This window comes from Peromyscus leucopus, chromosome 12, assembly GCF_004664715.2.
Source record: "Peromyscus leucopus breed LL Stock chromosome 12, UCI_PerLeu_2.1, whole genome shotgun sequence".
Taxonomy (NCBI): Eukaryota; Metazoa; Chordata; class Mammalia; order Rodentia; family Cricetidae; genus Peromyscus; species Peromyscus leucopus.
Window position 1 is genome coordinate 50,872,633 of NC_051073.1, and position 26,808 is coordinate 50,899,440.

Here is a 26,808-nt window from a genome sequence, read left to right on the forward strand (position 1 = left end):
ACGGAGCTTTAGAGTCTGCGTGCGGCGGCGGTGGGGCTCTGCGCTGAACTGCTGAATGGTGGTACCACTGCTGACAGGTGTTGCTGCGATACCTTCCACAGTGGAGGAGCCCAGACCCCAAGAAGCTGGTGTCTAGCTGCCGCCCAAAGCAACGATGGGCAGTCTGGTGAGTGGAATCTAGGATGAGAAGGAGGGCGGAATGGGCTATCTGAAACCCATGGCTCTCGGGAGAGCCCGGGAGCCAGAGAGGGAGGCGCAAGAATCTGTTCCTTGGAGAAAAGATGTCCGGGACTTGGGACTGCCTTAAGTGGACATGGGCCGGGAGAAAGCCCAGGATCGCGGATCCCACGGGGTGGGCGGCTTTGCTCCTAGCTGCAGATTCCACTGCGAAGAAAAACATGGCCAGTGCCCCATGGCTCCCAGAGGGGAGGGGGTAGCACTGGGTATTGCCTGTGTTGGTCCTTAATCTGCATCAGGGGTAACAACCTAGTGATATTGCTTCTTGCTGCATTCTTGGCCCTTGCCTGGGAAGCCATGAAGCATCCAATAATTCTGCACTAACCTTCCATAAGGGTTGTCAGCTCCGTGATTATATTAAAAGACAGGGTATTTAGAGGGGGCCGACATTTTGAGTCTTCAGTACTGTTTACAAGACAGAAAATTTTAAAAAAGGATGGATGGGCATATGCCCTATTCTTTATACACGCGAAACTGGTAGAATTGGGTGAAAATCTAAACGCAACTAAAACCCCGAGGTACTGTTTTTCATAGGGCTGGCAAGACCACAGGCCGGTTTTTGCTTTACCTTCCTTAACAAAGGAGAATGGTGGTGTGAGAGCTGATGTCTCCCGCCTGGCAGATGCTTTTAATCTTTAAACAAGGAATCGCTTTCCTGTTTTACAAAGAAATGGGCAGGAAGGTTCATTCTTTTTCCCCCAAGTTCCTATGGCTGTAATGAAGATACAAATTGAGACCTAGAAAGAATAGGGAAATACAATCTATATACCTAGCAGGTGCGTAGGTGACAGGTAAGACCCAGGCTATAATGAGCATCCACCTTCCAGGGTAAGAATTATAAGAGAATTTCTTTGTCTTCATAATTGGACTCTCTAGCCAGTTCATGATTGGTTAATCTTTTAACATCTGTTAAATTCTGGGCACTGTACTGGTGTTTTAACTGTGGAATTGTTATCATAACCCTGCGATATGAGAGCAGCATTGATTTGCTCTTTTTGCAGCAGACAGGCTCCTGGGATCTTTACCATTCAGAATGCTGTTTTAGATTTTTGTAATATTTGCATCTGCACAATGAGATCTCCTGGGAGGGGGACCCAAGACTCATCATATTTCATGTAGATCTTATATACAGACCCTCAGATAATGTCATGATTATACAGTTCCTTTTGGTGACTATGACCATCACATGATGTCAGGTGTGGAATTTTCCACAGTAATATGTGTCAGCACTGAGAAGTTACAGATATTGAAACATTGTGATTTTTCAATTTCTTACCTATGCTCCATTTAACCCTGAGATTAGTACTATCATCTTCCCCCGGGGTTCCAGAGAGGTTAAATAATGTGTCTTACCTAATATATCTAGCATTCACTTTAGGCTGGGGTCTGCCCTGGTTACCATGCAGCAATTTATGTTCCCTCTCTGAGAAACAGAAAGGCTGCCATTATCCTGCATGAACCAGAGAAGAATATAAATAAATTCAATGTGGATTTCTAACAGAGAAGCCTCACTCTTAACTCCTTACCCCCAGGATCTGTGTTTTTGTTTTACACCGTACCCAGGACCCACTCCTTAGTCTTACATGTACATTTGCTTTCTCTCTTATCCTAAAACACAGCTATTTTTCACTACAAAAGCCAGATAATAATTTTCTTATTTCAGCCTTTGCTAGGGCCTGGGTTTCTTTGTGAGAGTAAGGTATAATAGGTAAAAACAATGCTGTGGAATTAGCACACCATAATCTGTCCCTGTGGTTTCCTTAAGGGAAAGTAAAATGTATTGACCCCTTTGGTGCAGAGATTTCCTGCACAAGAAGGAAGGATGGAGAACAGTCTCAGCAATATAAAGAAAAATTTCCAGAAGTCCCTAAGGCACTTCAGAGCTAAAGCCCCTTTGAAGGTGGTGTCTGTGAGCATGAAAAGGGGGAGGCGGAGCAGGTATTGTAGAGGCTGCATCCTTTTAAGAAGCTCATCACTTTTAACTTCCCAAGGGGTAGTGACTTTGTTGTAAACCTTAAGCCAATGAAGTCAAGAGGAGTCACGAGGTGGTAGTCATGGCATATTCATGGTACACTTGAATATCCCAAAACAAATTGTCCATGCAAATAATAATTTTCAAACAATAGTCATCACTCAGATGACAGGATTTTTAACTTCCTGTAGCCTTAAGAATGCTAGGAAACCCAACTATGCCATATAGATGGATATCAGTGCACACACCTTTATGCCTCTCTGTGGGGTCTAAGAGACTGGGGCAATAGTAAAGCACTCAGGTATGGGGTGGCATTGAAGATGGCCACAGGGATGAGATCTCATCTCTTTCAGGGCATACATCCTGAAAGATCACCAGGAATATGAGGAGAAGGACTGTGATGGAGGTTTAGGGTCCATGGCACTTTCAGTGGGTGCTGGCAGAGCCACGTCTCCCTGACTGTAATGCCACAATTCTCTTTCTCTCTTCCTCCTCCTATCACTCCCCCCAACACACACACACACACACACACACACACACACACACACACACACACACACACACCTACCTACAGGGTACAATTGGCCTTAGGAAAGCTAGACATACTTCGTTCATCTTCTATGATCCCAGACCACAGACCCTGGCCAGGACAACTAGGTTTCTTTTGCTATCTGGGTTTAGGAAGGAAGACAGTATTGATCTTTCTCGGTTAATTGTGAAGGCACTTGATTAGGAAAACTCAAGTTTACGTAATGATATTAATGCTCATGACATGCCAGATGTCCTGACTTGGTGTGTCACTTCTTCCAGTAACACTTTCTCCATTAAGCCATTAAGTTTTAGGTCATGGATATTTTGTAAGAGGGAATACATGACCCAAAACAACAATTCCATATAGTGGAAAGTAAGAGAACATTAAAATTGGGGTGCTCCCACTGAGCAGTGAAGGGAATAGAAATCCTTGTGGCAAATTGAAATTATTTCCAGATCTTCAAACACATGTTTCCTAGGACTGGGTGTGGCAGCACATATCAGTAATTCCAGTACTCAGAAGATAGAGACTGGAGCATTCACAGTTCAAGGTTATCTTTGCTACATAGCAAATTCAAGGCCAGCCTAAGCTACATGGTATTCTATCTCACCCCACCCAACCATGGCTCATTTTTTAAAAGACTCTACTCTGTTCCTCTACCATCTGACCTGAAGCACACAGGAAAAGAGATATCATAAGACAAAGAGACATTTTATGGCAACGAGAATGACCCACTTTAGAGGTGGTGTGGAAAAATGAACTCTTGAAGTCACTGTATCTAAAAGGCATGGCAAAAGCTGGAGTTAATTCAGGCACACCTAGAGAATGAAGAGAAGAGAGTCCCTCAAATGATAAACCATGCTTTGACAGTCACCCTGATCCAAAACCCCAAATTAAGGCTATTCAAGTGGTTTTGGTCCAATGGTTTAGAAACAAGCTTCAGTTTGCCATGGTAGCAGAAGCTATGGCTAAGCAAGGACTAATAATATACAAATTCAGAATAGGATGTCCATTCTGGCTTTGTTGTAGCAATAGGCTGCAGCAAGGATAATGTGGTCAAAATACCCTGTTTAAACAACTGGATTTGGTGAATTTTGACATTCCTGTGGGTCCAGAGGAAAAAAAGAGTCAAATGACAGACAGACTCTATGTACAAAGTCTATGTCCCAAATCCAGGAACCCAATGCCCTCTGTGAGAGATAGTTTCAAAACTGGCAAACCATACTGCAGTATTAGATTTTCCCATTCACAAAGAAGAAGGAAGAGATTGACAGTCTTTGGAAGGGTTGAGGGAAATGCTAGACAGGTAACCAAAATATTGGGGAAAAGTCTAGGGATATCTATACATATATTCCTAGAGAGAGAGAGAGAGAGAGAGAGAGAGAGAGAGAGAGAGAGAGAGAGAGAAAATCTCATAAATAAAAATGAAAAAAGAAAGTGGCAACTCATGTAAAGAAGAATTTAAGGAAGATTACTTTAATAACATATAAATATTTATAAATATGTAAAATGAATTAGTAGAGTAGGAAACTATCTACTTTATCTATCTCCCAAGCACCTGTCACAGTTCCTTACATAAATCAAGCTCAATGGATGATGAAAGAAGTATTGGCAAAGTTTCAGTTAGAGATGCAGGATAGTTTCACAGTGAAACCTACCCTTCTGTACAAGTAATTATGCTAATAAAAAGAATTGAACATACATTCAATTAGAACCAGGACAAAACACCCAGTGACATGAGATGAGGCCAGGGTATTCGAACAAGAAGCAAGGACTTCACATGGGGGAATTTATTGTGTGAAGTGACTAATTAAATGTCTGAGAAGGAGAAGAGTGTGACAGCCAGTGAAATTTTCTTGCCTGGAAGATAAAGTCCAGAAGAAACACTTCACGGGATGGGATGATGATTAATTTCCTGTCATTCATAAAGTTATTAACCATCTATTCCGTTGATTCTTTCAATTGAGAACATTTTAGGCAGAAGGAAGATGTACAAAAGAACTGGACAATTAGAAAAGATTGAAGGGTTGGCAAGGCAGAGCTTGACATGCAAGGAGGAGACACAGCAATATGAGGTCTGAGAGTATGTGCGCAGGTGATGAGCTCCCAGTAGTAGGACATGGACATCTAGGACTCCGTGAGGCATCAGGTGGGAGCTTCTAGCCAGTTTCATAATGGCTGTCAGATTGCTTGGCTCTGGAAACACCATTAAACGTGATCATCTTATCCTGACAAATCAGCAGGAGCTTGACAATCCACACAATCATGGTTTTGAGACAGACAGTACAAAATAATTTTATATTGGTGCCTAATTTCTAAAATCAACAAGGCTTTGTACACAGGGCAGGCTATGTGGTGGTGTGGTTGTGATTGTGACTTTTGTAGCCAGTGCCTGGGTTCGAGTTTTGCCTCTACCACTTCCTAACTATGATACCTGAGGAAAGCCACTTAATAGCTCTCCTTCACATTCTTCATTGTGCAAGCATTGATATTAACAATGCCTTCTTCATAGGCCCTTGAAGTGTTGGGCAAAGTAGTTGATCTCAAGTGCTCAGAACAGTGCCAGGTACATAATGTGTTCAATAAATGTTAGTTTTATGATTACTAGAAGTTCAGTGACCTAATGCAAAGTAAAAGTTGAAATAAATATTTTGATACATTTATCTCATATGTGTCTAATCCAGTCATTTATTCCTGTCCCCTGGTCTTTCAAATCAGTCATGTACCTACTACCTTAGAAGAAGAATGTTATCTCAAAAAGGCAGAGAAGTTTCAGAAAACGAAGTTTTGCAATAACAATGGCCTAGACATTCAAGCTTATAAAAACCCACAGGCTGAAAGAGGAGGGGAAAGTTCATTCCACAAAGACTTGAGGAATTCCAGGGTGGTGGAAGAACCAGCTTTTCTGACCCTGGGAAGATAAGTGTTTTCCAGACTGGGAGAAAGAAAGGGCTGACTAGAGTCTATGGCCAGACACTAGCATGTGTGAAAAAAAGGAGCATTATACTCACCACCAGCAGTAGGGAATAACAAACAGAACCCGCGCAGAGGTCTTGAGATCCAAAAGAAGGCGGTGCAGCATAGTAGAGTGCCTGCCATGGGCGCTTAGAGAGAGCAGTAATGAATGTCCTTTGCCCAGCAACCTGGGATAGTGTACAAGGACCCAAGAGAACTGCAGTTTGCCTTTGAAGCTGTAGCTGTTCAATGATGGCTTTGGGGACTGAGGCAAACATGACTATCTGGCTGTCTTAGTGAACACAAGGTAGAAAATGGTTGTAATGAAAACCTGGTAACCCCACGCTGTAGCTCGGTGTGCTATAAGCCCCTACAAGTTCCAGGAGTACAAATGTAACGCCAGAGACTGGGATCTTTGTAGAGTGTTGGGGTGGTGGGAGGCTGAGTGGACAGAGAAGGTACAACATTTATTGAAATAAAGTTTCTGCCTCCAGCTGGAATGGCAACGTGAAATAGAAATAAAATTCTGTCCATGAAAATTACAGAGGAAATTGGCATGTCCTACATTCCTTCAGTGTAAAAAAACACAGAATTATAGCCATCAAAATGGCTCAGTATGTTGAGACACTTGCTGTACAAGAGTTCAGTCCCTGAAACTCACATACAAGTAAAAGGAAGAAATCAAATCCATGGAGTTGTCCTCAACTCCTCTGACCTCCACACATATGGGATAACATGCAACCCCCCCATCCATACACACACACACACACACACACACACACACACACACACACACACGCACGCATGCACGCACACACACTGATAATGAATTAATTAAAAACATAGAAATATAGAAAAGCATCCATCTTCTGCTTGTATCCCTTATAATGAACATACTTTAGATACAGTGAAATGATTCTGAGGCAACCATAATGAATAGCTCATCTGTACGTTCTGTCTCTAGCAAGGCAATGCCCAGAATAACATTCCCATATATAGTACTGGGGTATCCATCAAATCAGGGGATTCCTGGCCAAATACAGAAAAGTAAAGCAATGAAGGAATAAACAAAGTTAATATTAGTACTAGTTTCTAAGTATTTAAAATTTTGGTTACATTTTCAGGAGAGTCTCCCTCAGCAAAGTCCAAAGGCAATCATGTGTTTCTGAAAAGTGTTTTTCCTTTTGTGTTTTGTCCTTAATATTAACAGCAGCCGATTATTTGGGAAGGGTAAGTTGTCTGGCATCTGAATTTTATGTATTTTCTCTATAAACTTAAGGCAGTTTGGCCCAGAGAGCTTGTGTGTTCAAGACTTTGCTCTTGACAGTGGTAGCTTTAAATGAAAGGCTCACACTGCCAGGGAGATGAAAGAGCCACCCTGTAGCTTTTTTCCTCCCCACATCCTGAGTACTCTGTTATTTATATAGTCCATTTATAGACTTTGGTTCTGTTTCCACACAACTCTTCTGGGTAAACACTTGGACCTCACCATTTCCTGAAATAGGTATGACAAGGACGCCTTGCCGCCTCTGCCCCAACGCAACCCCCATTTCTATCGTTTGCTTTCTGTCTTCAGGTGTTCAGGAGACCTATCTGCCATCTCTCCACCTACAGCCTGATTTGGGGCATGGCAGCCATAGCGCTGTGCACAGCTCAAGGTAAAGATGCTCAGTTCTTCACCCGGAGACACTCTGGGGTGGAGGCTGGCCACTCCTGTGTGTGCTAGGCTAGCCCACTCATTTGCATGAACTCTGGAGCATGCCATCAACCTTGGAATAGTGAGAGTGGTTCTGCCCACTTCCCATGCTCTTGTTTTCAAAGTATTGGGACAATTGGAATTCAGAAGATGTTCCAGTAGATAAACCAGACTTAAGGAAAACATCCCCTCCCAAGTGAAATATGATGTCATTTTTTCACCCACAGAACTGAGTGGGAAGGGAACCTTGGAAAACAATTCCCTGAAGTTGATTTTAAGGATCTTGGGATATTTGGAGTGAAGGAACAGATATATTCTTCCTGGAAGGCAAAAATTAGGATTTCCTAATTTTTCTTGTTTAAGGGAGGTCACCGCTCAGTTTATGCTGGTTTTGTTGTTGTTTCTAATCACTTTGGGTGTGGTGTCATTCATCATTACCCCCTGGGGAAGGCACTGCACACGGAGGACTGTAGACTTCACACCCACCATATCCATGAGATATTTCCAGACTGAGAAGCAGAATGGAAAAGGAATCTACACAAGCACCAAAGAATACTTTTCCACTCAGGGATATCCTCTGCAGTCAAGCATAGGCTTTCCCACATGTTCAACTCTAGTTTTGATCTCCTTTCCATCCTGCATTCTAAAAGCAACACTTTTTGTTTTCCAATATGTAAAATCTCCAAAAGAGGTTGAGGGCACCTCAACCTCATCTTTGGGTTTTGCATTGCAGAACGTCCCTTACCTTTAAGGAGTTCCCATCATCAAATTACCAGCTAGATAACACTCATTGGTCCAGGGTATATTGACTGCCATGTCCTGTTGCTCTCTGAATCTCTAGGGAATGTTTGTATGGCCTTCTATTTCATGCTTATACTTGTTAGTATTTCTTCTCTTTGGTTACCCATAAAGAACAAATTTTATAGGTTTTGTGCAAGTCTATACATTGTCTATCATTTTATTATTTAATTCCCTGCTGTTGTTTGATGTGGGAAGGAGGAGGTTTGGAAAAGTAGGCATCTACTCATTTTCAATCTCTTTGGTTCCCAATAAATGTAGTTAGTATCAAATCTGTCCATCAGAGAAATACTTTATTAAGTTTTACAGACGCTTAGTGCGTTATGCTCTGGTTATCATTTGATTATGATAATTTGTGAGTCTTGCTATGAGTTCAACTGTAATTAGAGTTCAAAAGGATTGGGGGAATTTCTGGTTTTATTGTAGTATAGACAGTGTTCAGAAAGAGTAAATTTTTAAGGCCAATTGCAAGTTCAGTTTGGGGAAATATTTTATATGTGCTTTGAAAAGATTATACATTCTATCACTTAGTAATGTACATATCTGAGCAATATATATCCATACATATAAAAACGTATGATGGATATATAAATCTGGTACTTTCAAATTAAATATGAAGCCACATGTAAACATATTTTTAAATTTTCTGTGTGATACTTGAATTTTTGCCTTAATGATTTAATATTATGGAATTAAAGATTCTGAGAGATGTATAGAAAACTCTAATATTATGACTATGGATTTATAAGGTGCTATTGTAATTGCAGAACTGTTTGCTTTATACATCTCAGAATTAGGTTGTCAGGTACATGGGTTTTATTATTAATATGTTGTATCATGTTGGATTGCTCCCCTCATTTTATAGGTCTTTTGTTTTTCCACATGAAAAGTGCTATTGGGCTAATGTCAGAATGCTTCAGTCTTTTCTTTGAGTTTTTCTTTAATCTTTTGCCTATAAATACCCCAATTTGTGACATTCTGGGGGAATGCCATAGTCAGGCCTTCTGGCCTACTAATTCCTCATTCAGTGGCAGCCATTCTGCTAAGTTGAACAGTTGGTTGAGATTTTGTAGTTCCTGTTCTCCAGATCTCTAATTTCTACCATTTACATTGTTGTCTTTACTCACCCATATTCATGCCAGAATGCTTATTGATTTATGATGCCTGGATTCATTTGATATGAGTTATTGGGTATAGCATTTATTACTCCTCTTTTATTATATCCCTTTTCTCAAATGTTTGGTAATTTGCTGTTGGTTATTTCTTATTACATGGACTCTAATACATCAAGTCACCTGTCACGTATAAGTGGCCTGCATTTTAGAGAAGAAATAATTGCCATAACATCTAATGAAAATAGGGAACATGTAGATTATCAATTGAGTGTCAGAATCTCTTGATCATGTTGGGTACATCAAACCTCTCAGAGCATCATCCTTCCATCACTCTCCTTGTGTGTCTGTGCTTAGTCTTGCTTTCCAGAGCCTGAGCCCTCTGTGGGGCTCTCTTTTTTTCTTTCTTTTTTTTAAAAATTACATTTCCCTATTTTTAAGATTTTATTTATTTATTATGTATACAGTATTCTGCCTGCATGTATGCCTACAGGCCAGAAGAGGGTGCCAGATCTCATTACAGATGGTTGTGAGCCACCATGTGGTTGCTGGGAATTGAACTCAGGACCTCTGGAAGAGCAGCCACTGGTCTTAACCTCTGAGCCATCTCTCCAGCCCGGGGCTCTCTTTCTCTGTGGGGTGTGTGTGTGTGTGTGTGTGTGTGTGTGTGTGTGTGTGTGTGTTTGTGTGTGTGTGTGTGTAGAGCACGGAAACCATTGCTTAAACTGTCCACTCAGTCTGTTGCCCATTGGCCCTTCATTGCTGCTGGCCATACTTCACTAAGCATGAATTCACCAAATGATGTTATTCTGTCTGGCAGTTTTCATGCTCAATCATTCCCCTTAGTCTCCAACTCACAGGGATTCTTCACAATTTCTGGTTACTAAGCACTTTCTTGCTATTATACTCTGCCTCTGCTTCTAAAAGTCAAACAAACGTATTTCTCTGCTAACATATGGGCACATTCATACATTTTGGTTTCTCCTCTGCCTTTTTTCACTCTTTTCCATATTTGAGTTTCAGCATATATTTTATTTGTGACCAGGAGTACATGTGGTGTGTGTGTGTGTGTGTGTGTGTGTGTGTGTGTGTGTGTGTATATGTTTGTATGTAATAAGATTCTAAAATAGAAATGTTCTTTTTTTGTTCCATAGTGGAAGTGGTGACCCAGGATGAAAGAAAGCTGCTGCACACACCTGCATCTTTACGATGTTCTCTGAAACTATCCCAGGAACCCTTGATTGTGACATGGCAGAAAAAGAAAGCCGTAAGCCCAGAAAACATGGTCACTTACAGCAAAGCCCATGGGGTTGTAGTCCAACCTGCATACAAAGACAGGGTAAACATCACTGAGCTGGGACTCTGGAACACAAGCATCACCTTCTGGAACACAACACTGGATGATGAGGGCTGCTACATGTGTCTCTTCAATACTTTTCTTGCTGGGAAGATCTCAGGAACAGCCTGCCTCACCCTCTATGGTGAGAGTCTTTGAGAATACATTCTCCCCTTTTCAGAAATACTATTTCCGGTCGCATTGGGAATGTGCTTGTAGTGCCCGGGTTTTCTGTGTCGTAAGCATGGACAGGTTCACTAGAAGGCACTTAGCCTTTCACCCCTGCTGTAGCTGCTATCACAGAATTTGGAGAGCCCTAGGCACTGCAATAAAGTGTTTGCCTGGAACTATCTTCTCTCTGGGGTCTTGCTGTCACCAAAATTGAAGACAATGATGTGGGCAACAAGTTCTCCACAGCAGTGATCTGATTTCTGACTGGATGTTTGGAAAGCCAATGTGCAATGTGTTATCTCTAGAGCCCTTGACAATTTCTGGACCTCATGACAGAGGCAGATTAGTCTAACCTGGGCTTGTTTTAGTTCAAGGAAGCTGTTTCAGGATTACTAAGGGCACAGCCAGCAGAGGCTTTTCGTAATGGACTGATGCCACCGAGACTATAACAGGGTACAAAGCATTCTTTGAGCATCCCCCAGGCTTAGTATCACCACATCATATGCATAGATTAGTTCCTTGTTGCTGACCGGTGGCTGTGATGAAGCCTTAGGAAGTGGGACTAAGGATCACTTTGTAACATCGCGCGTGAGGTGATAGTTTTAGGAGGGAGAAGAAAACCCTGTCAGAGCAGAGTCATTACATGAAGCAAGACCTTAAGTATGCTGAGAGACTTGGCCATGGGAAAGGAGGGGATTCACTAGGTAAGAGAAATGTGGGTGCAGGACTTCTACTTACTTTGTCTATGGTAGGCCTCTCAGTAGTAAGTCAGGCTTTCTTCTTGATCTCCACTTCTCTGCCTCTATGTTTCTCATTCCCTTCCTTCATTCTCCTCCTCACCCTTTCCTCACTCCCTCCTTCCTGTCTTCTTTTCCTTCCTTTTGGCTTCTCATATTTTCTCTCGTCTGAATCTTTTTATTTTCCGTAGTGTTTCTTTTTTTTTCTCCTTCTCATTTTTTCTCTCTAACCTCCAAACTGGAAGTCCTGTTCTCACCCACAATGAATGGCCCTTTCTGTCATATTCATAATTATCATGTTCATTTTTCCTGACTTTTCTCTCTGCCAGCACTTACTGCTGCTTGGAATTTGGGCACCCTTCTCCAGCTCCACTCCCCCAGCTACTGTGATCTAAACTGTCTCTTGAACACACACACACACACACACACACACACACACACACACACAAGCTTTCACTTACCACTGGCTTCTAATTAACTTGTGGGCTTTGAAGCCAAGTATAAAAGGTTTGGTTTGTACAGGTTGGCAAAAATAAGGTCTGCATTCCTGCAGAAATGAAGTTGTGAGCTTGGGAGGCCTTTACAAAGAGAACAAGTTGAAACTGGTGAGAATATTATATCTTCCTCTTTCAAATGATTTCCCCTACTTTGTCAGATGATCCCTGAGGCCTTTCCAACAGTCGCTCTCTGATTTTCCTTGTTATGAACTCTGAGTTTCTAGTTTGCATTTTAAGTATGTCTTGCATCCAAACCTTTTTTTTTTTTTTCAGTCATTTTCTTCTCTGTCTCATTCAGCTTTTTGCCGAATATGGCCTTTTCTCTAAACACCAGGCTCTGGAAGCTGTGCCCTGCCTGGTGCTCCTGATAGGTGCAGAGTACACACATACAGAGGTGCTGTTTAGGGGATAGTGTCAAGTCATCCCTGAGAAACACCTACTAGAAGATATTGTGCACATATAAGATACAGACTGATTAGACTTACACTGTATGGAGGAGAAAAATACTGTTTCATGCCTTCATCTCTCTCCCTAACCAGTCATGTTAGAGACAAACTACAGACATGGCGTTTCTCATGAAAGGTTTGGACTCTGCTGCTGTCATCTTGTCTGTCTAGCTTCCACTGTCTTTCTGGAAGGATCTTTCCCTCATCCCTGTGAGAAAACGCAGAACCCAGGCGAGGTGCTTAACTGACGGCAGGCCTTCTGTTCTTTCTTTTGTCCCAGTACAGCCCATAGTATTCCTTCACTACAACTATTTTGAAGACCACCTAAACATCACTTGCTCTGCGACTGCCCGCCCAGCCCCTGCCATCGCCTGGAAGGGCACTGGTACGGGAATTGAGAATAGTACCGAGAGTCACGTCCATTCAAATGGGACCACATCTGTCACCAGCATCCTCCGGGTCAAAGACCCCAAGAATCAGGTTGGGAAGGAGGTGATCTGTCAGGTTTTATACCTGGGGACTGTGATTGACTACAAGCAGTCTCTGGACAAAGGTAAGCAAAAGGTGGTCAAGGGAGACTGGTACTTCTGTGTTTGTGCACCTGGAAGATGGTGGTGTTCTTCCGAGGCTTTCAACTGCTCAGCAAAGACCACAGTTAGAGAGGGAATGAGGCAAGTGTAGAAAGAACTGAAGGAGCAAGTAAAGCAAGTTTTTCTATAGTCTCCCCATCCACAGAGGTGACATGCTATGACCTCCAGTAGTCACTTGAAGCTGCAGAGAGTGTTGAACTATATGCTTTACACACACACACACACACCTACCTACCTACCTATTATTAAGTTGACTCTCTAATTAGGCATGTTAAAAGATCAACAAACACCAATTAAGAAAACACAATTACAGCAATCTGCTTTAATAAACAGTTGTATTTAGAATCCCTTTAAGAAAAAAAAAAACATTGAATATAAGCATGGGGTGAAAAAACAATTGATCTGAAAATCAAGGCAGCTACTCCATGACTGACAGAAGGCTAGCACACACAGTGTCGATATGCTGGGCAATTCACATCCTTTGTGGGGTGGGTGAGGTGATGTGAAATGTGATCACATTACTTGAAGTAAATAGCACACGAGCTAAAATTTGTGAATTGTTTCTTTCTGGGATTTCTTTTTTATGATTTTGGACTGCACAACAGCTAACTGAAGGAAAAATTACCAGAAAGGGTAGATGGGAAACATCATATTACTTAGTATACCTATCAACATGGAACTATTTTCTAGGCAATTACAAAACTGTGTGCTCAATACTCCAGTAAGAAAGCCATGAAAGTGCCAAAGGTGAAGGATATGGGTCCTCAGATCATTCTGGAGGATTAGGAAGGTGTCCTAGAAGACCTCACGGTTTGTGATGAAATCTTTGGATAACCTTCACTGAATGACCCTGTCTGAAGGGTCATTACTCTTTCAAGAGAAACTGCTTACCATTCACATGTTTTTCTAGTCTCTCGGATGATCCTTTCCAAATGACTCTCTCTGGGACTCATGGATACAAGGTGTGAGAATTATGTGTAAGTGACTACAGAGGGCTTGATTTCAGAGTGAAGAACTTGACAAACATGGCTTTCTGTAGTTTGGAAGCACTAGCTCTGGAATTGGCACATGGTGATAAGCATCCTAAAATGATGGCAGCTGTGTAGGGGCATGTTGCAATCGGTACAAGCAGGAAGAACTGGCCATGTCACTTTCTTGTGCAATGGCCTCCAGGAAGTAGCTCCTACAGAAGTATCTGGGCTCCCTAAAAATCTCAAGGCTAGTTAGAAATTGGGAATTTATGTCAATTTTGGGCAAAAAGGCTTGGGTGTTGCGTTTGGACTTTTGTGAAGACAGCTTTAGGATCAGCCAAGGTCAAGAGCAAATGTCCTTGAGAAACAAGAACTGGAAAAGGAAATTCTTTTCCAAGAATTCTGAGTTTGACTTACATAACATGAAATGTGGGCTGTGGTTTGCACAGCAATTGTTTATTTTGTGAACATTTACTAAGGATGCCGAGAGCACTACACGTACATGCAGCTCTAGAAACCATGGAAATGAGACAAACCAAAAGCTTTCAGTTCGGTTGTGAAAATTCTGCTATAGAGAAGGTGCTAGATGCTTCCTTTCCCTTTGTTTTATTAACACCAGGGAACCAGAGTTTAGCTGAGCTCCATTGGGCAATCCTGGGAAAAGATTTAGTAATGAGGAGATAGATTGGAAGAAATGCAATAAAACATTGAATGAATTACTTCCAATGATTGGCATCATGGGATTCATGATTTTCCCCCTTGATAACTCCCAGCATATTTAAATTTTTCTTTAATAAACATGTCATCTTAGTGTAACCTATGGCAAAGAGTATGAGTCTTGAAGGCAAAAAGATTTGACTAAGCCTTGGCTCTTATATTTTCTACCCTAGTACTGAGCTCAGTTAGCCTCCCAGGTTAGGAGTGGTTTCATTTTTCAGTCTGCAAGATATTAATAACATTTCACTTCGGGAACGTTTTCAGGATTAAATTAGTTGACATTGGCAAAAATCCTATTATATGTAACTGCATGAAGTATGTTGGCTGTTACTAATATCTAAATATTTTACAAATCCTATGAGGTTGTGGCTATAGACATAACTAGGTATGAACTTAGGGTAATTTTAGGTCAGAGCTCACTTGTCATTAAAAGTCATGATAATTGTGGCTTTGTAGCTTTCTCACTTTTTGCTTAGTGGCCTCCTCTTCTGAGTGACTCCCTTCTCCCTTTCTCCCCTTGTTCCCCCACAGGATTTTGGTTTTCGGTTCCTCTGTTGCTAAGCATTGTCTCTCTGGTGATTCTTTTGGTCCTGATCTCAATCTTATTATACTGGAAACGCCACCGAAATCAGGAGCGAGGGGAATCGTCACAGGGGATGCAAAGGATGAAATAAGGTAAATACTTTTCCTTTGTAATAATTTGGGGTTGTTTGAATATATGAATGAGGGGGAACAGCACTGTTATGTTTATTTGTTGATAAAATACATAAAGGCTGTTTAGGAAAAGCTCTAAGCTCACTTTCTCACAAGTGAACATTTCTGCTTTACATTTTCCAGAATATTTCAAAGGTTATCTTATCAGTTAAGAGTAAGAGTTCTCAGGAAGATAGTAGGAAAATATTGATTGGATCACAGTTTGATCTGGTAAAGCTAAATAAAGGAATATGGCACCCACACAGGGACCTCTCTAGCAGTTAAAAAGGTCAAACTTTTCTCATTTTACAGCAACCACAAGTCATCAGACCAATTAAGAGACTGTAAAATTGCCCTCATACCATCATTCATTAACTAGTACTTCCTATGATACACATATGATACATATAACATGCCTCAAATACTGTCAGTATACAAGTGATTCACACATATAGTTGGTATTTCATATTATTCTGCCTGCCTTTCCAGCTGGGAATTTGTCTTTATCTCTTCACAACTTTACAACATTTATATACATATGTGTGTGTGTGTGTTTCTCAATAAATGTTCATGTATTAAATGAGTGAATATATGGAGCTAGCATGAATAAATTTTTAAAGGTATTTTCCCAATTCTCTTCCTCTTACTGTAACTCAGTACTTCATGAATGCCAGCCAAATCTTAGACAATGTAAGGCATCACAAAATAAGATTGTCACTAAAACAAAAGAAATGAGCTATATTTTGAGAAAGAATTAAATTCCTTTGTTTGCTGGAGGCTGTGCACAACCTATTATTAAGCACAAAGCTGCAATTTTTTGTTTTGAAATGGGGATTTCCTAGGGTGAAGGGGTAACATGAGAGTTTCTTCCATCTTAGATAACTGATCTTCAGGGTCAAGAAAGAGAACAAATGTTGGTTTTGAGTAATATTTTAGAATTTGATTTAAAAATATCCCTCAAATTCTACCTTCTTTTCCTTTTCACTTTATGTCTCGTGGACTACTTTTCCTGTCCTCACAACTTTTTTGACCACATTATCTTGCCTAACTCTTAAATCAACACCAGATCAATTCATACGAATTTACAAAATAAGCAACGAGGCTACAATATCGCTGATCTTTTTTCAAAAGTAGATGAAAGGATTTGTTCCATCTGCAAGATTATAGGTCAGACAATCTCATGTCATATCAACATAAGCCATAGAGCATGAAGCTGTCCCCATGATATCAAAGGCAGAAATCTTTTTGATTCTGTTTATTCAAACATTTCAGTTTTTCCATTAGGAAATGGGAGCCCAGCCTCCTTCTCAAAGGTCATGGGCAGTTCTCCTAACCAGGTTAGAACTAGAGTGCTGCTGTCCTGACCCTCTCCTAACCCAGAGAGGATCCCAGCCCATCTCCTGACAGGGAAGGAACTTTTCCTGTCAGTTACATTCATTGTAAACTGATCTGTGTTTCAAACAAAAAGTCTAAAGTATTCAAATTCATTTCTTAAAGTTCATTTTGACTAAGAGTTATATCTGTTTAAGCCCAAGATAAATTTCCCTAGACAGGGATATTTACAAAGTAATATTTCTTGGTTCATTAAGCAAGTTGTAGATTATCTGAGGAATACAATTGCTAAATACCAAAAAGAGGCAGTTTATGTCTGTGTCCAACTTTTGCCTCACTTAAAAAATAAATACCCCTATGGTCGAGAGACAGCCAGAACTGACCTACTCTGGTGAAGAGATGGCCAAACACCCTAATAGTTGTGCCAGAAACCCCATCCAAGGACTGAGGAATCTGGATGCAGACATCCATGGCTAGGCCCCAGGTGGAGCTCCGGGAGTCTAATTAGCGAGAAAGAGAAAGGTTTATATGAGCGAGAATTGTTGAAACCAAGGTTGGATAAAGCACAGGGACAAATACCAAATGAATGAAAACACATGAACTATGAACCAAAGGCTGAGGGGCCTCCAACTGGATCAAGCACTCTGAATAGGTGAGACAGTTGATTGGCTTGATCTGTTTAGGGGGCATCTAGGCAGTGGTACTGGGTCCTGTGCTCATTGCATGAGTTGGCAGTTTGAAACCTGGGGCTTAAGCAGGGACGCTTGGCTCAATATGGGAGGAGGGGACTGGACCTGCCTGGACTGAGTCTATCAGGTTGATCTCAGTCCTTGGGGGAGGCTTTGCCCTGGAGTAGGTGGGAATGGGAGGTGGATTGAGGGGAAAGGGAGGGGGACAGGAGGAGGGAGAACAAGGGGATCCATGGCTGATATGTAGAACTGAATGGTACTGTAAAATAAAATAAAAGGAAAATAAATAAATAAATAAATACCCCTGCTCATGTTGAATCTTGTGAGTACTCAGATTGCCATTTGTTGACAAATTTTGACATGACATATGGCCACTCAGTCAGTTTCTCTAAATGTTTATATTTTGAGTAACTTAATTTATTAAGATTTTAGAACTTTAACAGCCATAGGATTTGATTCTGTATATTTAAAGCTACTAAAACCAGTGTCAATTATTTTGGAAGCTCAGTTTCTCAGAGCCAAGAAAATGCTGGTTCACAAGGAACCAAATTTTAAGCTAGGCAGAAAGTTGTGAGAAACAAACAAACAAGTCAAAGAATATAGTGATGTTTGCCATTTTTTTCAAGCAATGAGTTTTGGTAGTTAAGTTTCTGAGGTGAGGCACAGCTCTGCATTTTGCCTTTCATCCTGCCCACCTTTACTTCTATCTTTTCACTTTTTCTTCCTCTCATTTTTTGAGGTCATAAAACTTTTAGATATGAAAGGAAATGCAGTTAGGCAAAAGCCAGCATTAGGGTTCTCAACCCAACGACCCAAAAACCCATGCTATGAACCTGCAAGAGGAAATGAGAAAGAGGAACTGAATGTGTGTGTGTGGGTTGTGTGTATGTATGTGTGAGTGTGAGTGTGAGTGTGAGTGTGTGTGTGTGTGTGTGTGTGTGTGTGTGTGTGTGTATGTGTGTGCTTTGAAGGAAGATAAGGAGAAAAGTTAAAGATGCTTGTACTTACTGAATCTGAACAGACTCATCTCCATGGAGGGCTCAGTAGCCAGTAAGAATGTGTCCAGTTAGGCCAACATTTGTTTGCTAAATGACGAAAACAAAACTCATTTTAGATCCCAATCACAATCTATTATCCACAAAAGTGCAAACAAATTTAGTTTTCCCAGAGGGGGAATCTGTAATAACTGATGTTGCCTTTGCATAGAGGCCAGCCTACCTCTTACTCTTCTTGTGATTCTGTAAAGTTTAGGACAATGTCCCGTGCTCCCTTTTCTGTTGTACCCTGTGCTCTGGAGGAAGATATGGTAGTTATTAGGCCATCCTCAACACCACTCCTAGCAGGGATCATCACAGTTATTACCTCTATGAGACTAAGAAGCCTTTAAAGAACATGCTTGCTTTGCTTTGTTTTCCTGAATCCAAAATTTTATTACTGAAATAGAAAGTGAGAAAGAATTTGAAGTTTTCTAGGGAAATTTTCTACCATCCCATAATCATTCCTTCTAGTAAAACTCGATGATGTAAGTTCATGCCTTCTCCATACAGGACAACGAAGGTAAATATGAGGGTGAGAACAGTCTTGCATTTCTCAACAGGCAGCAATGAATGAAATTCTGGGTCCTCTTTGGAGCAGATTGCTGTAGATATTACTGTGTGTTACGACTCTTTGTTTTGAGTTGCTAAGCTATTTTCTTTACTTTGGTTTGATTGATTGAAGACTTGGTTGGAAACAAAAGAACACAGGTGTTTGTGTGAGACATATATTCTAGACTTCACTTTCTAAGTGCTAGCTATTTCATATAAAGGTATATTTTTAACCACGTAATATTTATATTTATCTAGACTTCCTTTACTTACTAGTAACCTGAGCTATGAATGGGCTTTGGGCAATGTATAATAATCATATTAATTATTTACTATTTTCTGGATAGGAGCATGTGCTGACTCCTATTTTAAGCTCTTACTATGTCAAGGAACAAAGATATCCAGTGAACAACTTGTGATGATAAAATTCATCATTAGTTGGAAAGAAAATCCAAAGAACATTTATTAATAAAGCAATTAGAATCTTTGTTGCTAAATAATTATGCTCATGCTCTCCAGATTAAAGGGCTGGGTGAGTGAGAAACCCTATCCCATCCCAGAATCTTCATAGCCCTAGGAAAGAATATGATACTCTATATGAGTAAAGCAATGAGGAGCCTTTAAGTAACTATTCTGGTTAGCATTGCAGGAAAAGATGTACTCCAAGCCTTTAAAAAAAAAGTGTGTCTTTTCATGTGTAAAACTGCTACTCATCATTCTAAAATGACATGACATAATCTGATCGCTAATTTCTTGGCCATCAGACTCTTAAAGCCTAGGTTTTCTTGCATGAAACTATTCTTTGCTGTTCTCCAACATCCTAAAGTCATCTTGACATGAGTAACCTAAATTCTGAGTTATACTCCATATCAAGAATATCTCCAGGAGTAAAACCATCTTAATCTTCAACATAGCAATTAAATGGTAGTTTAGTTCTCAAATGGACATCCATCTCCTTAGCTGTTTGGCCATGGGGATTTTTTTAAGAGATCACCTGTCCACATTAGTGTAATTTATTAGACAAATTAATGAACTAACAAGGAAGGATTAGAAAATTTTTAAGCTAGTAATCCTCTAATGTTGTTGTTTTGAATTTCAGCTTATGTTCTTTCCCTCATGTCTATCACCAGTTGCGTTCTTCGGAACTGCCATGCCCCTCACCTGTGTAGTCTACTACACTCTGAAGCTTGGCTGAACAGATCCACATGTCTAGCCCACATTCTTAGGGAAGCCGCATTTATGTTCTTTAAACTGGAAGAGGTTGAGATACTTGATAAAAGTACACAAATGACTTAACCAAGGAAAACTGTGTTTTCTATTGTTTCTTTACCACATTATCACACACTTAGTGACTTACACCACAATGTTTCATTTTCCTACAATGCTTTAGGTCAGAAGCCCCACACGGGAGTCGGGAGTCGTTGGGCTAAAGTCAAGGTGTCTTCAAGGCTATCCTTCTAGAACTGCAGGTTCTAGAAGAAAATCTATTTTCTGTATTTAGCCATGTATTTCAGATTGACCTCATCCATTGCTTTTATACCCCCTTACGTCTACAGAGCTAGTGATAGCCACTTAGGTCATTCTCAGATTGAGTTTCTCGCTGACTTTCCTGCCTCCCTCTTACCCTCATAAAAACATGTGTGGCTGCAGTAGGCCTGTCTGTGTCTCTGGCCAGTAATTAAATTGCACAGAAAAACCTCCTCTTCCATGTAAGGTATGACCTTCCCACATTCCTGAAATAAGGATGGGGATGGCATAGAACACTGCTGCTATACGACCACAAATGCAAAGACAGGCTGAAGTAAGTGGAGAGAAGCTGTTGCCTGGCCTCTGAGTATGAGCATCCAATACCCACAATTCCTTAGCCTCAGCTTTGTTCAAGGTCATGCTGTATCAAAGAACATCAAAACATGGTGAGACCCTCTGAACACTTCCCTTTGGCTTTCTCATTCAAGCTTTATCTCCCCTCCAACGAAACAAAACTTTGTTTACAATATTTTTCAAAATTGATTTTTGTGTTTCAAGTCTTTAACATAAAACGGTAACTTCTGCTTTCTGTTCTTTATTAATCATCACTAACTGTAACATTACCAACACTGGCTCTTTTCATGGGAACCTCAATTCTTACCTACTTCCTGCTTTTCTCTATTCATATGCCCCTCCTAGCAGCAAGTATTTCTGACTAGCCCTAATATCTTAGTCATAGGTAAGTCCAATTGGATTCTCTGTACGAGCGAAGTAAACATATTACACTCAGCTCCATACATCATGATATTAGACAGGACCAAACTGGTCTTTCCCATCTACTGTAACTTAATAAGATGGAAGTTTCTGACTAGGCAAGACAGCACATGTGTGTAATGTCAACAACTGAAATGATAAAACAAAAGAATTTCAATTTTAAGATTAGCCTGGGATATATAGTCAAAGACCGCCTAAACAGAAAAAAAAAAAAAATGAAGATTTCTGTGTCTCCAACATTGAGAGAATAATGTTATGAAGCCATTGTAGATTTCAAGAACCTGAGTATTTTCTTTATAACTCTTTACTACTCCTACCAATAAGCCTCAATTGTTGTCAACAGCCCTTATACAAAGTAGCTCTTTAAATAAAACCTCACAGGACAATAAATACCATTCTCTCTCTCTCTCTCTCTCTCTCTCTCTCTCTCTCTCTCTCTCTCTCTCTCTCTCTTTTTCTCTGTCACACACACACGCCTCAATGTAACAGGTAGAGGAATGTCCTCTTGGAGATTTTTTTCTACAACTTTAATACAATCTTCTGTTGTTGGTGTGTGTTTTTTTGTTTTGTTTGTTTGTTTGTTTGTTTTACTCTAGACCCACGTTGGACACCAAAATGTTCTTGGTTTGTTTTTTTAACCCTTTACTCTTTAGCTCTTTTGGGGGGTCCACAACACAGCTCTCAAATAAATCACACACACACACACACACACACACACACACACACACACACACACAGGCTTATTCTTAATTATAAATGCCCAAACTTAGCTTGGCTTGTTTCTTGCCAGCTTTTCTTAACTTTAAATTGTCGTATCTACCTTCTGTTTCTGGTCTTTTTCCTTTTTTTACTTCCATAATCTTACTTTCACACTTACTCTGTGACTGGCTGTGAGGCTGCTGGCTGGCTAGCCCCGTGTTCCTTGATTTCTCTTGCTCTACCTTTTTCTTACAGATTTCCCCCTCTGTTTATGTTCTGCTTGCCAGCCACACCTATCCTTTCTCCTTCATTGATACTGACCATTCAGCTCTTTATTAGACCATCAGGAGTTTTAGACAGGCTCAGTAACACAGTTTTGCAGAGTTAAACAAATACAATATAAGAGAATGCAGCACATCTTTGTATCATTTAACAAATGTGCCACAGCATAAACAAACCTAACACATATTAAAATAATATTCCACAATAGAATGTTATGGAAGCATCTATAGATCAAAAAGCACCACAGTACAGCCTATTTCTCATTTTAGTAAACAAACCAGACAGAACTCACCATGGCCTGTCAGTGCTCCCAATTCTAAGAGTCTCTGTGATCCCTGGTTTGTAAAATGTATAACCGTCCCTTCATATTTATACAACAAAGAGAAAAGATTAGTCTTGTATTTTGTAAATCCTTTGAAGATTATTTATTTTTACTAAATATTACTGGGGCTTTTCATCTTCAAAAATATGTGTACTAATAATTTCAACTTGAATATTAATATTACTTCTTAGATGGACAAAACTGTATAAATAACATATAATATCATGCTTTGAATGTATGCACAAATTGTGGAGTGGAACAAATCAAGCTAAGGAATAGAACTTCTTTATTATACTTCAAACTTTTCTTATAATGAGAATATTTACAACCTTGTTACTAGAGTCATCATGAATTACAATAGGTCATTGGACCTCATACTTCAGTCTAACTGAAATTCATTTCATGCTGCTTGAAATAATTCTACAATAGTATTCCTGTCTTCCATAGTTTAATGTTTTAACTGTCTATTTTAGCAAAGGAAATTATAAATGACATACAAAATTGGCTATTTTCTGGTCAATCATTGTTTTATTTGCAACTATAACCACTTATTTGGTGATTGCAATAAAGTCCTATTTCTACCTCTGGGCAAACCATTCAGCATCTCTATGTTCCTTTCTCTGCATTAAGAAAGTAGGAGTAATTACTATAATTATAAGAATGCTGTGAATATTTTTAAAAAATGCATGCAATTAGAAAAATGCTAAAAATCAACACTAGCTTAGGCAATAGTTGGTAGAGTTGCTTTTGCCAAATTATTTAGTATAAATGTTTTCATTATGGTTAATTTCAAGTTACCATCAATTTAGCCATTGGCCTACATCATTAAAGCTCCATTCATATCACTGTGTCATAGTAAGTTTATAATAAGTGCTGGTTTTTGTTATTACTAAGTCTGTGGTCCTTTTTGGTTTTATCAATGTGTTTTTTCATCAGTTGCACAAATGATAAAAAGGAGGAAATCTCAAGGAGGTGAATAGAGAAAAGGATGTGAGGATTTCAGCAAGCTGGGTTTGAAGAATCAGAATTCAGAAATTGATTTGAACACAGGAATGGGAGTAATTGGAAGGGAGAGCACATGGTATTAATTTCACCAGCAGGTTTATAAAAGTTGGGAGCAAGATAAGATGAGAAGGGAGAAAAGACAGAGGTATATATGGCAGAAATTTATACATGCTGGAATGAGTTTATGATGCCTAACACTGACTTCTTGATATTGGAAATGTAATTTGTTTCATTTTGAAGATGTAGAATTATTTTGGTTAAACTGAGTTGTTGTTTTTTGGGGGAAGGGGACTAGGATGATGGGAAGGCTGGTTATTTATTAATTTTATATCTCTATATATATCAGACAGAGAAACCATAAATGAACTAGTGGATAAGGAAATGATGAAAAAGTAAAAATGGATATCTTAGGAAACCATATATGGCATACAATGGATGGGAAACAGGAGTCACTTATTTAAGTTAAATACTCTGGGGACAGCTTCTCTGTGGTGATCATACTAAGGACCTGGAAACAGAAAAGAAGCCAGCCATGGAGGAGTGCAGAGATAGTTGAACTCTAGCAAAAGAATTACAAATTTGAAATCTTAAAGAAAAAAAAGCCATTAAGATTTTAGAACAATCCTACATGAAGCATGGTCCAAGGTGGGTTGTCCATCCAAAGCCTACCCTGTAATCTGCAGTAAAGTGAATGTTTGTTGAGACTAAATAGATGGTATGATAACAACCTGACAAGGTAATTGCATGTCTGTTAAGTACCATAATTTAAAAAAATCAATTACTGCATATATGTCTGCTCTTTTCCTTTTATTATAATAATTAACTTATATTAAAATATTGAGCCATGTTGGGGGGGAAGGTAGTGCCTTTATGAACCATTGGTATCTAATGGTGCTGAAAATGTTGGTATCTAAAATATGCATAATCTTGGAAGATCTAGTAAAATGACCTAAGAGTGCAGAGAGGAAGGGAGGTACTGAGGTTAAATTCCAGGTCTCACTTAGTACATTCCTTGTGGGGGAGACTGCTGTCCTCCCACTTTATGTGCTAGAAAGTTAATAACTCTTGAAAATATTTCTGTTTCCTTAATGAGTATTCCCAACCTATGTCCAGCAAGTTACAACCCAGAGGAAACGAAGTTTAGGGGTCTCAGTGAGACACTCAATGATCGTTTGGCATTCTCGAACATGTGCCTTTCTTTGTAGTCTTAGGTGATTCCCTAAGTCCATTACTGGGGTCAGAAGTGTCTTCTTCCAGCCAGTGTGTGATCCCAGCACTTGGGAGACCAAGGAGGTAGGGAGATCATCGCTAGTTCAAGGCTGTTCCAGGCTTCACATGAGTCAGTGAGTTCCAGGACAGCCTCGGCTACAGAGTTTTCACTTATCTTAAAAACAGAACAACAAAAAAGAAAGAGTAAAAAAGGAAGGGAAGGAAAAGAAAAACTATACACTAAGAGATTTCTGTTTTTTAATCTTTCTGTTGTTATTTGCTTCAAGTATGTAGAGAAGTTACAAATGTCCAACACTGACACACTTCTCTTTCTTTCATCCAGAGCTCTAGAGAAATCATACAGAACCCTGAAAGTTTTTCCCTGGTCTACTTGAATCTGATGTGAAAAGAAAGCAGGTGGAAAAGGTCATTCTCTGTGGGACCAAAAAAAGAGCAAAAGACGCAGAAGCAAGCGTGTGAGGGATTTGACTTTTTGCTGCCGTCCTAAGACCTCAGTGTTTGCATTCCAAGAGGAAGTCGTGTGCCTCAGGTCTGTTGTAGGACTTGATTTCGTAGAGCAATGCAGTGTTGTGCTGTTATCAGACTTACAATCACCAGAGCCAAGCCAGCTCTCAGGCTGACTTGGGCTCCCACCAGAGGGAAAAAAAGAGTCCCTGTAGTCAATTTACCTCACAGAGCTTCCTCGTCCTTATATAAAATAGAAAGGAGTGGGACCCAATACTTTGCCATGTAAGTCTGAAACCTGGTGGAATTCTAGAAAGAAAAATGAAGACCAAGCAAAGGAAGAAATGAAAAGAAGAACACAGAAGGGGTACAAAGAACTTCTGAGACTACCTTTTGCCTTTCTGTTGGTCTCCCTCCTCTGCTTTGTTCTTAGGTCCACAAGTGTGTTTCCCTGTTGTTTGAGTATCTAGTCTACTACCTGCTACTATTCCGCTAACTGTTGGCCTTGCTAGAATCCTTGATCCCCCTGCTGTTCTCCGTGTGCTTCTATGAGGGTTACTATGATGAAAATAGAACAGAATTTAGTGTGAAGTAACATTGGCAACTGTAACGTGTCCGTCTAACTTATTTTTATAGCACTTAGGCTGTATTGTTAGTCTTAGCCAGTAGTGCACATCTTTACAAAAGCATGCTTTCCTGTCCACTTAACCCACACCATCACCCTCTTTTAGGCCATTCCAAATCCCACCTAGTGTAAGGATAATATATTATGAAAACAGATGCGTAACAATTTCCTGTACATCAGTCAGTTGTATATGCGCTCTTTCCCTTAGCTTCTATTTCTGTGACTTAACTTTTCACAAAGAGAAGGCAACTCTGGAAATACAATCCCTTTGCCCTAAAGACATTGTGAACCATTCATTCCTAACCCTTTGACAAGACTAGTGAAGTTGTTTTCTGTACCTTTTGCCTCGTCTGTCTCTATACAGTGACCTAGGAATTCAAGAGTAAGCTGTTTTCATTGTTGAATTGAATATTTATATACTTGGTATGCTTTTCATGTGTTATTTAATTCTGTATCATTTCTTATATTTGTATTAAATTACTGAGCGATTAAAAGTGTCAACTAAATAAATACTTGATGTGTGGCATTCCCTTGAGAAATATAGAAATAAAGAATAACACCTGGATTTTCTCTCTCTATGTGAAATCCTCAGTTGACCTTTCTGCCTACTCACAAGATTCTTCATGGGATGTCTCTGATATGGTCAGTGAGAGCTGTTGTAAGTGGGTATCTTTTGACATGGTTCTACAGGTTATGGAGCTTCTTCGGTATGCTCCCTTGTTTTACTTTTAAATACCAGATGTCACTCATTGACTAGCTTAGATGCTTTCATGCACAGTAGGAATCAGCACTCTGTCTTGTTGTGTCTCTGGCACCTCAGATGAATAAGGGCTGGGTCAGAGGAGTGAAAGCTACATTTCTTCAGCATAGTGTCCTCAGGACCCACCCCTCGC

The 26,808-nt window shown here is 39.9% G+C and overlaps 1 protein-coding gene across 3 annotated transcripts; it reads left to right on the forward strand.

Annotated features, from left to right (window-relative positions):
• Positions 1 to 26,480, forward strand: LOC114694956 (OX-2 membrane glycoprotein). 3 transcript variants are annotated; one of them, XM_028872062.2, is made up of 6 exons: positions 1 to 166; positions 7,273 to 7,354; positions 10,457 to 10,783; positions 12,770 to 13,042; positions 15,299 to 15,442; positions 25,169 to 26,480. In XM_028872062.2, the coding sequence occupies exons 1-5, from the start codon at positions 155 to 157 to the stop codon at positions 15,439 to 15,441; spliced, it is 837 nt and encodes a 278-aa protein (XP_028727895.1). In that variant the 5' UTR covers positions 1 to 154; the 3' UTR covers position 15,442; positions 25,169 to 26,480. The 3 variants fall into 3 exon arrangements, with proteins under 3 accessions (XP_028727895.1, XP_028727896.1, XP_028727897.1); XM_028872063.2 differs by lacking the exon at positions 7,273 to 7,354 and having other exon boundaries at positions 2 to 166; XM_028872064.2 differs by lacking the exons at positions 1 to 166; positions 7,273 to 7,354 and having other exon boundaries at positions 10,602 to 10,783; positions 12,775 to 13,042.
• Positions 26,481 to 26,808: the final 328 nt, after the last annotated feature.

Excerpts from the sequence above, each read along its gene's own strand:
- LOC114694956 (XM_028872062.2), top strand. Across the intron at positions 7,355-10,456 it reads AGCGCTGTGCACAGCTCAAG|TGGAAGTGGTGACCCAGGAT; the intron begins GTAAAGATGCTC and ends TTTGTTCCATAG. Across the intron at positions 10,784-12,769 it reads AGCCTGCCTCACCCTCTATG|TACAGCCCATAGTATTCCTT; the intron begins GTGAGAGTCTTT and ends CTTTTGTCCCAG.